The sequence below is a fragment of the Bos indicus genome, chromosome 1 (assembly GCF_029378745.1).
Source record: "Bos indicus isolate NIAB-ARS_2022 breed Sahiwal x Tharparkar chromosome 1, NIAB-ARS_B.indTharparkar_mat_pri_1.0, whole genome shotgun sequence".
Classification (NCBI taxonomy): Eukaryota; Metazoa; Chordata; class Mammalia; order Artiodactyla; family Bovidae; genus Bos; species Bos indicus.
In genome coordinates, this window is record NC_091760.1 from 137,316,366 (window position 1) to 137,328,505 (window position 12,140).

The 12,140-nt window shown below is 36.9% G+C and overlaps 1 protein-coding gene across 1 annotated transcript in view; it reads left to right on the top strand.

Annotated features, from left to right (window-relative positions):
- Positions 1-12,140, top strand: part of ACAD11 (acyl-CoA dehydrogenase family member 11) — a 119,223-nt gene that overhangs the window by 21,685 nt on the left and 85,398 nt on the right. Inside the window, exons 4-5 of the mRNA XM_070771095.1 lie at positions 211-372; positions 6,055-6,219. Coding sequence (XP_070627196.1) covers positions 211-372; positions 6,055-6,219 — 327 coding nt within the window. The remainder of the gene's footprint in view (positions 1-210; positions 373-6,054; positions 6,220-12,140) is intronic.

Here is a 12,140-nt window from a genome sequence, read left to right on the forward strand (position 1 = left end):
AGGGATCATACATGGGTCTCCTGCACTGCAGGCAGATTCTTTACCATCTGAGCCACCAGGGAAGCCCTGGCACATTCTACAAAGAATTGGTTTTGGTTGTAAAACTGTACCTAATCTTTTTTTCAGGAAACAGAGTATGATGACACAGCAAATAATTGGTATGAAAAGATTTATTTTGTTTTAAATTATCTGTTGTAATTGCTTCCATAGGGTCGAATCTTTTGTGATTGGACAATTCCTGGAGTTAGCCCAGCAGAACGTTCAGCCATATATGTGTCCATGATACAAACCTTGGCTCAGTTACATTCCTTGAATATACAGTCATTGCAGCTGGAAGGATATGGTAGAGGTGTTGGGTATTGCAAAAGACAGGTAAGGCATCCACACAAAGAGTTTCTTTTCTCAAGTTCTTGGAAACAAAATATACATTTTTAATTAAAATAAAAATGTATTATTTTATACTTTTCTGAAATCTGGCTAGAACTTTGAACCTTCAGATTGACTTATTTTAAACATAAAATAATTTTATAATTTTTAGATCAGCAAAAGCTTCTATAATGGACAGCATATATAAATGCAAATTTAAAGCTATTTCTATCTCTTCATTTAATTTACCAATACATTTTCTATACAATTTTAGTTTTTAAAATTAGTTTAAAAAATATTTGTTAAGCATGTGTTTAATAAACAAGTATTTATTAAGCATATAAGTATGTTTAATATGTGCTAAGTACTGTGTTAAATTTCAAGAAAATAGAAATCAATTCTACCCCTAAAGGAACTTAACATTTTTGAGACACCTCTACATGAAACTCATTTACATGAAACTTGAAAATGGTATAAAAGAGTATGTAATCTGGTAGTAGGGGTGGCCGTGAGGAGATACCCCTCGTCCAAGGTAAGAGAAACCCAAGTAAGACTGTAGGTATTGCCAGAGGGCATCAGAGGGCAGACACACTGAAACCATGATCACAGAAAACTAGTAAATCTGATCACCCACACCACAGCCTTGTCTAACTCAGTGAAACTAAGGCATGCCGTGTGGGGCCACCCAAGACGGAAGGGTCATGTTGGAAAGGTCTGACAGAATGTGGTCCACTGGAGAAGAGAATGGCAAACCACTTCAGTATTCTTGCCTTGAGAACCCCATGAACAGTATGAAAAGGCAAAATGATAGGCTACTGAAAGGAGAACTCCCCGGGTCGGGAGGTATCCAATATGCCCCTGGAGATCAGTGGAGAAATAACTCCAGAAAGAATGAAGGGATGGAGCCAAAGCAAAAACAATACCCAGTGTGGATGTGACTGGTGATAGAAGCAAGGTCCGATGCTGTAAAGAGCAATATTGCATAGGAAACTTGAATGTCAGGTCCATGAATCAAGGCAAATTGGAAGTGGTGAAACAGGAGATAGCAAGAGTGAACGTCAACATTCTAGGAATCAGGGAACTAAAATGGACTGAAATGGGTGAATTTAACTCAGATGACCATTATATCTACTACTGTGGGCAGGAATCCCTTAGAAGAAATGGAGTAGCCATCATGGTCAACAAAAGAGTCCGAAATGCAGTACTTGAATGCGATCTCAAAAACAACAGAATGATCTCTGTTCTTTTTCAAGGCAAACCATTCAATATCATGGTAATCTAACCCTATGCCCCAACCAGTAATACTTAAGAAGCTGAAGTTGAATGGTTCAATGAACACCTACAAGACCTTTTAGAACTAACAGCCAAAAAAGATGTCCTTTACATTATAGGGGACTGGAATGCAAAAGTAGGAAGTCAAGAAACACCTGGAGTAACAGGCAAATTTGGCCATGGAGTATGGAATGAAGCAGGGCAAAGGCTAATAGAGTTATGCAAAGAGAATGCACTGGTCATAACAAATACCCTCTTCCGACAATACAAGAGAAAACTCTACACATGAACATCACCAGATGGTCAACACAGAAATCAGATTGATTATATTCTTTGTGGTCAAAGATGGAGAAGCTCTATACAGTCAGCAGAAACAAGACTGGGAGCTGACTGTGGCTCAGATCATGAACTCCTTATTGCCAAATTCAGACTTAAATTGAAGAAAGTGGGGAAAACCATTAGACCATTCAGGTATGACCAAAATCAAATCCCTTAAGATTATACAGTGGAAGTGAGAAATAGATTTAAGGGCCTAGATCTGGTAGACAGAGTGCCTGATGAACTATGGACTGAGGTTCGTGACATTGTACAGGAGACAGGGAGGAAGACCATCCCCATGGAAAAGAAATGCAAAAAAGCAAAATGGCTATCTGGGGAGGCCTTACAAACAGCTGTGAAAAGAAGAGACGTGAAAAGCAAAGGAGAAAAGGAAAGATATAAGCATCTGAATGCAGAATTCCAAAGGATAGCAAGAAGAGATAAGAAAGCCTTCCTCAGTGACCAATGCAAAGAAATAGAGGAAAACAACAGAATGTGAAAGACTAGAGATCTCTTCAAGAAAATTAGAGAAACCAAGGGAACATTTCATGCAAAGATGGGCTCGATAAAGGACAGAAATGGTATGGACCTAACAGAAGCAGAAGATATTAAGAAGAGATGGCAAGAATACACAGAAGAACTGTACAAAAAAGATCTTCATGACCCGGATAATCATGATGGTGTGATCACTCACCTAGAGCCAGACATCCTGGAATGTGAAGTCAAGTGGGCCTTAGAAAGCATCACTATGAACAAAGCTAGTGGACATGAATTCCAGTTGATCTATTTCAAATCCTGAAAGATGATGCTGTGAAAGTGCTGCACTCAATATGCCAGCAAATTGGGAAAACTCAGCAGTGGCTACAGGACTGGAAAAGGTCAGTTTTCATTCCAATCCCAAAGAATGGCAATGCCAAAGAATGCTCAAACTACCACACAGTTGCACTCATCTCACACACTAGTAAAGTAATACTCAAAATTCTCCAAGCCAGGCTTCAGCAGTACGTGAACAGTACATGAACTTCCTGATATTCAAGCTGGTTTTAGAAAAGGCAGAGGAACCAGAGATCAAATTGCCAACATCCGCTGGATCATCGAAAAAGCAAGAGAGTTCCAGAAAAACATCTATTTCTGCTTTATTGACTATGCCAAACCTTTGACTGTGTGGATCGCAATAAACTGTGGAGAATTCTGTAAGAGTGGGAATACCAGACCACCTGACCTGCCTCTTGAGAAACCTGTATGCAGGTCAGGAAGCAAGAGTTAGAACTGAACATGGAACAACAGACTGGTTCCAAATAGGAAAAGGAGTACGTCAAGGCTGTATATTGTCACCCTGCTTATTTAACTTATGTGCAGAGTATATCATGAGCAACGCTGGGCTGGAAGAAGCAGAAGCTGGAATCAAGATTGCCAGGAGAAATATCAATAACCTCAGATATGCAGATGACACCACCCTTATGGCAGAAAGTGAAGAGGAACTAAAAAGCCTCTTGATGACAGTGAAAGAGGAGAGAGAAAAAGTTGGCTTAAAGCTCAACATTCAGAAAACTAAGATCATGGCATCTGGTCCCATTACCTCATAGGTAATAGATAGGGAAAGAGTGGAAATAGTGTCAGACTTTATTTTGGGGGGCTCCAAAATCACTGGAGATGGTGATTGCAGCCATGAAATTAAAAGACAGTTACTCCTTGAGAGGAAAGTTGTGACCAACCTAGATAGTGTATTGAAAAGCAGAGACATTACTTTGCCATCAAAGGTCCATCTAGTCAAGGCTATGGTTTTTCCAGTGGTCATGTAAGGATGTGAGAGTTGGACTGTGAAGAAAGCTGAGTGCCAAAGAATTGATGCTTTTGAACTGTGGTGTTGGAGAAGACTCTTGAGAGTCCCTTGGACTGCAAGGAGATCCAACCAGTCCATCCTAAAGGAGATTAGTCCTGGGTGTTCTTTGGATGGACTGATGCTGAAGCTGAAACTCCAGTACTTTGGCCACCTCATGTGAAGAGTTGACTCATCAGAAAAGACTCTGATGCTCGGAGGAATTGGGGTCAGGAGTAGAAGGGGTCCACAGAGGATGAGATGGCTGGATGGCATCACTGACTCGATAGACATCAGTTTGAGTGAACTCCGGGAATTGGTGATGGACAGAGAGGCCTGGTGTGCTGTGATTCATGGGGTCACAAAGAGTCAGACATGACTGAGCGACTGAACTGAATCTGGTAGTAAATTGTTTGTTACTTATCATGATAGCTGTTGCATTCGTAGGGTAGATACAAGTATGCCCTTGCTCAAGTTAGGGAAATCTCCTATGAAAGATATGTCTTGTACTGTATATTTAAGGAAGATTAAAATCTAGAGTGATAGGGAAAAGATGAAGAGCATTTCACATCAAAGGAACAGCAAGACCAGATAAGTATGGGGCTGTTTCCCTTTGTACATATGTCTTTTTCAGGGGGCAGAAGGAAGAGAGACAGGAACTAAGGTTGAAGGAATACTCACTATATATCAGGTCCCATGCTAGATGAGTTATAGACCCAATGTTTTTTAATCTTTGTAACAACCTTATTACATAGATATTAATACCCTCATTTTGCAGATGAGGCAACTGAGGCTTGCAGGTATTAAGCAATGTACAAATAAGTGGCCTAAACGTAATTTAAACCCAGCTCTCTGTGATTCCAAAGATGAAGGTCTTTACTGTACTAAATTGAACAGAGATACCTTAGAAAGTAGAGAGAGATAAATAGGCAAATATTATTTCAATTGGTGGAGGACTTTGAGAATAGGTTGAGTTAGTTGCATTCAATTCTAAGAAAAATAGGAAAAAAATTTGTATTTTCATGTCTGTAATATATTTCAAAGATTCTTTAGAAGATTCTATGGGTAATTAAAAAAAAAGATTAAAATGAGAAATAAAAATCTCCTGTCTTTTTCTAATCCCCATATAACATTTTTCAGAGACTACTTGTTTCTTGTGAAATTTCCTATTTTTTTTCACATGTAGGTATATGAGTTCTTTTTTTTTTTTCCTTCTACAAAATAATTGCCATATAAAGGCTAGAACCTACATCTCTTGATTCCTATTGTTGTTCAGTCACGAGTCGTGTCTGACTCTTTGTGACTCCATGGACTGCAGCACACCAGGCTTACCTGTCCCTCACCATCACCTGAAGTTTGCCCAAGTTCACATCCATTGCATTGATGATGCCATCCAGACATCTCATTCTCTGACACCCTCTCCTCCTTCTGCCCTCAATGTTTCCCAGCATCAGGGATTTTTCCAATGAGTCGGCTGTTCGCACCAGATGACCAAAGTACTAGAGCTTCAGCTTCAGCATCAGTCCTTCCAACAAGTATTCAGGGTTGATTTCTCTTAAGATTGACTGGTTTCATCTCCCTGCTGTCCAAGGGACTTTCAGGAGTGTTCTCCAGCACCACAATTCAAAGGCATCAATTCTTTGGCATTCTGCCTTTTTTTACGGTACAGCTCTCAAAACCATACGTGACCACTGGGAAGAACCTAGCCTTGATTATACAGACCTTTGTTGGCCGAGTAATGTCTCTGCTTTTCAAAACACTGTTTAGGCTTGTCATAGTTTTCCTGCCAAGAAGCAATCGTCTTCTGGTTTCATGGCTGCAGTCACCATCCACAGTGATTTTAGAGCCCAAGAAGAACAAATCTGTCACTACTTCCACATTTTCCCCTTATTTAGTTTTAAGCTGTCTCTTTCACTCTCCTCCTTCACCCTTATCAAGAGGCTCTTTAGTTCCTCATTGATTTCTGCCATTAGAGTGGTATCATCTGCATATCTGAGGTTGTTGATGTTTCTTCCACCTCTTAATTCGTAGGCCAGTGTTTTTTTCCCCCTGATAAAAGTCTAGAAGTAGAATGGAACTAGATGGAAGAGAAACTTAAGTGTTGAAGTTTTTAGGCCTATGTGAGTGTTGTAGACTAAGATAAGTATCATAGGCATTATTCCTGAGTATTTAAGACTGAACCCAAATTTGATATAATTGAATTTTGTTTTAATTTAAAAATTGCTGAATCTTATGTTCTACTTTCAGCTCTGTCATTTTTAAAATTTATTTATCTTTAGGTATCAACCTGGACAAAGCAATATCAAGCTGCAGCTCATCAGGACATCCCTGCCATGAACCAGCTATCTGACTGGCTAATGAAAAACTTGCCAGATAATGACAATGAAGAAAACTTGATTCATGGAGATTTCAAACTAGATAACGTAGTTTTCCACCCTAAAGAGGTATTGGAACTCCTGTTTACAATAAATTGAGTATGTCTGACTTGGGATACAAGTACTAAGTAGATGTTCCCCTAGAGTGCTGAAAAAGCCCAAACCATCCCCATTCTTCCTCTACATTCAAGACTATCTTCACCACTCACAATTTTTGGAAATGAGTCTTGTAGATTTTCTGGCATAGGTATCTTCTTATCTTTAAGGCCAGGTCTCATACTGGCCTTTACTCAAAAGGTAGTAAACTACTTTAAAATAATTTGGGAATTTACATACATGTTGCTGTTTTCTTTAAAGATGTTTTTCAACTGCTAAATATATTTAGCTTATCCATATTCTTGCTCTTTCTTCTGGTTCATTTTCATTTTTTTCCCCTATCTGATGAAGAATTTTTAATTTTATTATTATTAGCTCAGAGGACAGAATTCCAAAAGATTCCTTTGAGGCTTCAGAAGAACATGTGTGAAGTTAATGGAATCTTGCTCTATATAAATGTACTGAGTGTAATTTTCATAAAGAGTACAAACAAATCAAAACTATAATCCTCCTCCACTGAGCATAGTGAGGCCTAGAATTGAAAGAGTGTGGTGGGACTAAAGAAAGTACTTCAGTTCTCTCTTTACCTACATGCCTTTGGGCAAGACATTTGGCCCTTAGTATTCTAACACTGCTGTGAAAGATTTACAGTTCCCTGAATCCTCCTCCTTAGGGCAGGATTTTCTGGGTTCATTAGTTTTATCAGAATGCTGAGATGTTACAGGGCCAGAAGAGCTATTCTAAATTCACGTGCTAAGCTTCTGGGTTTCATGTTCTTTTCCTGTAGGAAGAGGATGGGGGAAAATAGCATTATAAATTATATTATTGTCATAATTCAAAGTAGTACTGTATCTATTGAAAGTTCAAATATAAACACATATGAGCACATTTATCATTAAAACAGAAAATTTTTCATAGAAAAATCAGTTCGGATATTTAATTTATGTATATGTAATTATATGTATATGTGTGCATGTAACTTTGTTAATGGTATGGATGGATTCTGAATTCTAACTTTGTTAAATATAGAATAGGAAATTGAAAAATCACTGATTTATAACAGAAAAGTTATAAAAGCTTATGCTTTAAAACTGGATCTGGTCTATATTTTATCTATTATCAATTGATTCATTAATATTTTTGGAGCCTATCTTTGAATAGGTCACTGTTGTTTATGTTTTCTGTAATTGTAGTACTTTTCTTTCATTTCTTAATCAAGGAAGGGATATTTCAGACCTAAATCTCCTTATTATGTGTTTTCTACCAAGGTGTTTAAATATGCTGAAATTAGGTATTAAATATGCTGAAGTAATGACAGACTATAGTAAGTTCCAAATAGTTATTTCCTTTTTGTATTTAATCTCATGTTAGAAAACCGTTTCTTATAAAATTCAAGTTAGCAAACAAAGATCATCTTTCTTAAGTTCTGTGGAGGCAATGCCAATTTGTAACATATGTCTTTTCTGTTTTAAATTCATATGTCTTTTATGTTTTAGGGTTATATAATAGCTAGTAAAATGTCTTCTACTTTATACTTAGTAATGCCATAATTATTAGTGATGTAAAATTTAATCAATTTGTCTCATATAAATACAGGTAGCTAATTTTTTATGGAAGTAACACACAGTTGGCAAAGTGCCAATCAACTAGCATTTATTTATTACCAACTATGTGCCTTGAAACATGGAGGTAGAAGGAAAAACAGCTCTTAATGAGCTCAAAATACAGATGGAGAGAAAAGGTAACTGTGGTAAAACAGAGAACAATATATACTCAAGTGCTAAACTATATCATACAATAAAACTAAGACTAGTCAAAAAGGGAAAAGATATCCACTGTGGTCTGACATTAAAAGCTATGAAACATTACAAATTAATTCTAGTCAATAATTTACTATAATTATTCAATAAAATATTGACTAATAGTTTAAAATTTCATAAATAAGTAGGAAATTAGACTATTTTTCTTTTTCATGAAGGCACTTCACAAGTTGAAATATCAGTCCCTGGATTATAACAAGTTTAGTATGTGTATGTTTGTGCTCAGCTATACATGTTCCTAAGAATGTGATTGAAAGCTTTTTATTTTTCCTTTGAGGGTAAGGATTGTATCTTTAATTTTTTTCTTACTTTTGTTTCTAAAGCCTATATGGTAAATGCTGAGTAAATGGGGACCTTCTAGACTAAACCTCCTATAAAGCAGTAAATGCATCTTACTCATTTATGCAACAGCTACATGTTTCTGAATGAATCTATGCTAAAAGAACTGATTATAATTAATCACTAAGTAGCTGTTTCCATCTCATTTACTTATGCTTAGTTTCTATTCTCCAGTAGTATGGCTGTCCCCACCTCTGTGCCTCCATTTTTATTGTAGCTTTTAATTTTGAAAATCTTTAAAGACTCACAAGAAGTTATAAAAATAGTAATAGGGGAGCTGTGTATCCATCATCCACATTCCCCAAAGAGATCTCACACAACTACAGCAAATTATTATCAAAGCCAGGAAATTGATATTGTGGGCATTTTGAATTGGGGGGAAAAACAAAATCAGGGTTCCCAAGAAGCTAAAGTGAGGTAATTGATATGGAGCTGATGCTGACCTTATTTTAATTCTTTTCTTCTTTTCCCCTCTGTTTTTAAATTCTAGTTTTCTAAGATATCCTATCAAGTTCTATTATTTAGAAAAAAATTAGAACAAAGTAAAATCTTTACTCTTTAGTAAATATGTACTAAAACCTAAACAGTGGTATAGGGAATGGGATTATAGCAGGCTTATGAATTTACATTCCTGTGATGTTTAAGGTTTGATGTTTTATTTTTTTTCCCCAAGCAATAGCTTATTTTAGTTTTGTCATCAGAAAACTCAGTAATTAAGGAATAAAACAAAAACAATTTTGAATGATAAACCATCCAGGAATGCGTGTGGTAAGCCAGTAGAGAATTACTAAAGGGAATAAAAGAACTGAACCATGTTACTCAGTTTCACAATCCCTCGTCATTTTCTAATTACTGATATGTAAAGTATTTGAAGCATATTTGAACAAGTGTTTCAGTAACAACATGCTCAATGAAATGTTTAAAAGAACTCCAGTTTTCCTGGAAAAGATTGTTAACTTTCCAAATATAAATCAGCCATCTGGCAGAGAAATGTTTAAGATTTTGGAGTTTGGTATACCTATTGCCATTTCAGCTTGAAAGATAAATACGTTTAATTAGGAACAGATAAACCCATAGGTATTTCATCTGCCTTCAGTAATTAGTAGTCAGATGTATTTTAGATAAATATAAGTACACTGGTTCTTCTGAAGTCATCTGCCTTGCAGCATTTTATATGTTGTCTTATGAAAAAAAAAAGATTTGATATGCAAAGCACAATGTATTTTTAATGGGTTTTTTTCCTTCTTAATTCCCCCATTATTTCTAAGATGCCAGTGTAGTTGGGAAAAAGTTTAGTTATAAAATTTAATTTTATTGCTACAAAAGACATGGGGATGTGTTTTTCCCAATCTTTTTACTTTACAAATAGTTTTAGATACCCTTAATATGCTCTTTGGCCATAAAACCAGGTTTTGAACACAGGCCTACTGACTTCATTTCACGCTGTCCTGCTTCTCATCTCCTCTGGAACTGGTCAATTTTGGTAATCTAGAAACTTAAACCCTTGTCTTTGACCACATCCTCACTACCTTCTGGGCTTCCCCGATGGCTCAGATGGTAAAGAATCTACCTGCTATGTGGGAGACCTGGGTTCTATCCCCAGGTCAGGAAGGTCCTCTGGAGAAGGGAATGGCAACCCACTCCAATGTTTTTGCCTAGAGAATTCCATGGACAGAGGAGCCTGACAGGCTACAGTCTATGGGATCACAAAGAGTCAGATATGGCTGAGTGACTAACACTTTCACTTTTCTTTTCACTACCTTCCACTTCTCTTATTTATACCTCACCTGAGATGCTACAAATTTGATTGCTCTTACTTTAGAATTCATGAACCCCTTATGACTTCATCTGACTTCTCACCCTGCCTGGCCTATTTGCGCATGATCAGTCATTTAAAAAACTACCTTCTTTATTATCAATGAAAAAATAATTTTTTGACAATGAATGTGTGTGAAAATAACGTAAGAGTTACAAAGTTTCCTGACCTTAGCTTACTTGTTATTCCAGAATCTTCTCAACTCTTGTCTATATATATAATCTCCAACCCTGATCTTGATTCATCATATTTTTGCTGCAGAATAAAGTCATAGTCAGATTAATAGGGTTTGGGACATATTTTTGCTGCATAATTTCATCTAGGCTCTAACTTCTCTCTATAAAATCTGTGAAAAAATTTTAATCCCTTTTTCAAATCTTTTGTATTCTTCTTGAACTGTCAAGTTGTTTTTTACATCTAGACTCTTACTCTCAGCATTTAGACTTGATTCATTTTTGTCTTTTTAGTCACTTTTCAGCACAAGCTGCTTTTAGGGAAATTCCCTGGAAGTTCCCTTGATACTGATGAAGATATTTCAGTCCTCTCCTTCATGCAGACTGCTGGGTGACATTTTTCCTAAGCCATTACCAAGAAAAGTTGTTACTTTCTAAAAATTGACGTATAGTTGATGTACAGTATTATATATTACAAATGTACAGTATAGTGATTCATGATATTTAAAGGTTATATTCAATTTATAGTTATAAAATATTGGCTATATTCCCTGTATATTCCAATGTGTCCTTATAGCTTATTTTATACATAATAGTTTGTACCTCTTAATTCCCTACCACTGTATTGCCCCTCCCCTTTCCCTCTCCCCATGGGTAACCAGTAGTTTCTTCTCTGAATCTCTGAATCTGTTTCTTTTTTGTTATATTCATTAGTTTGTTTTATTTTTTAAATTCCACATATAAGTGATATCAAACAGCCTTTGTCTTTATCTGTCTGACTTCTTTTACTAAGCATAATACACTCCAAGTCCATGTATGTTGTTGCAAATGGCAAACTTTCCTTCTTCTTAATGACTGAGTAGCATTCCATTGTATATGTATATCACGTCCTCTATATGCATTCATCTGTTGGTGGACACTTAGGTTGCTTCTATATCTTGACCATTATAAATAGTGCTGGTGTGAACATTGGATGCACGTATCTTTTCAAATCTGTGTTTTTGTTTTGTTTCAGTTATGTACTTAGGAGTGGAATTGCTGAGTCATATGATAGTACTAGGGCTTCCCTGGTAGCTCAGTTGATAAGGAATCAGCCTGCCATTCAGGAGACCCTGGTTTCATCCCTGGATTGGGAAGATCCCCTGGAGGAGGGCATGGCAACCCACTCCAGTATTCTTGCCTGGAGAATCCCCATGGACAGAGGAGCCTGGCAGGCTACAGTCCATGGGGTCACAAAGAGTCGGACACGACTGAGCAACTAAGCACAGCACAGCACACGTGATAGTACTGTGTTTAGTTTTTTGAGAAACCTCCATACTGTTTTCAATAATATTAGGCTACAGGAATTTACATTGCCATCATTATATGAGGGGTTCATTTTCTCTACATTCTCACCAGCATTTGCCATTTGTGTTCTCTTTTCTGATAGCCATTGTGACAGATGTGAAGTGTTATCTCACTGTGGTTTTGATTTGCATTTTCCTGATGATTAGCGATGTTGAACACTGTGTGCCTCCTGGCCATCTGCATATCCTCTTTAGAAAAAGATATATTCAGGTTTTGTGCCCAACTTAAATCATATTTTTAAAAAAGATTTAAATATTTATCTTTGGCTGTTCTGGGTCTTAGTTGCAGCACGTGGAATCTTCAGTCCTTGCAGCATGCAAATTCTTAGTTGTGCCATGTGAGATCTAACTCCTTGACCAGGACTTGAACCTGGGCCCCCTACATTAGGAGTGTGGAGTC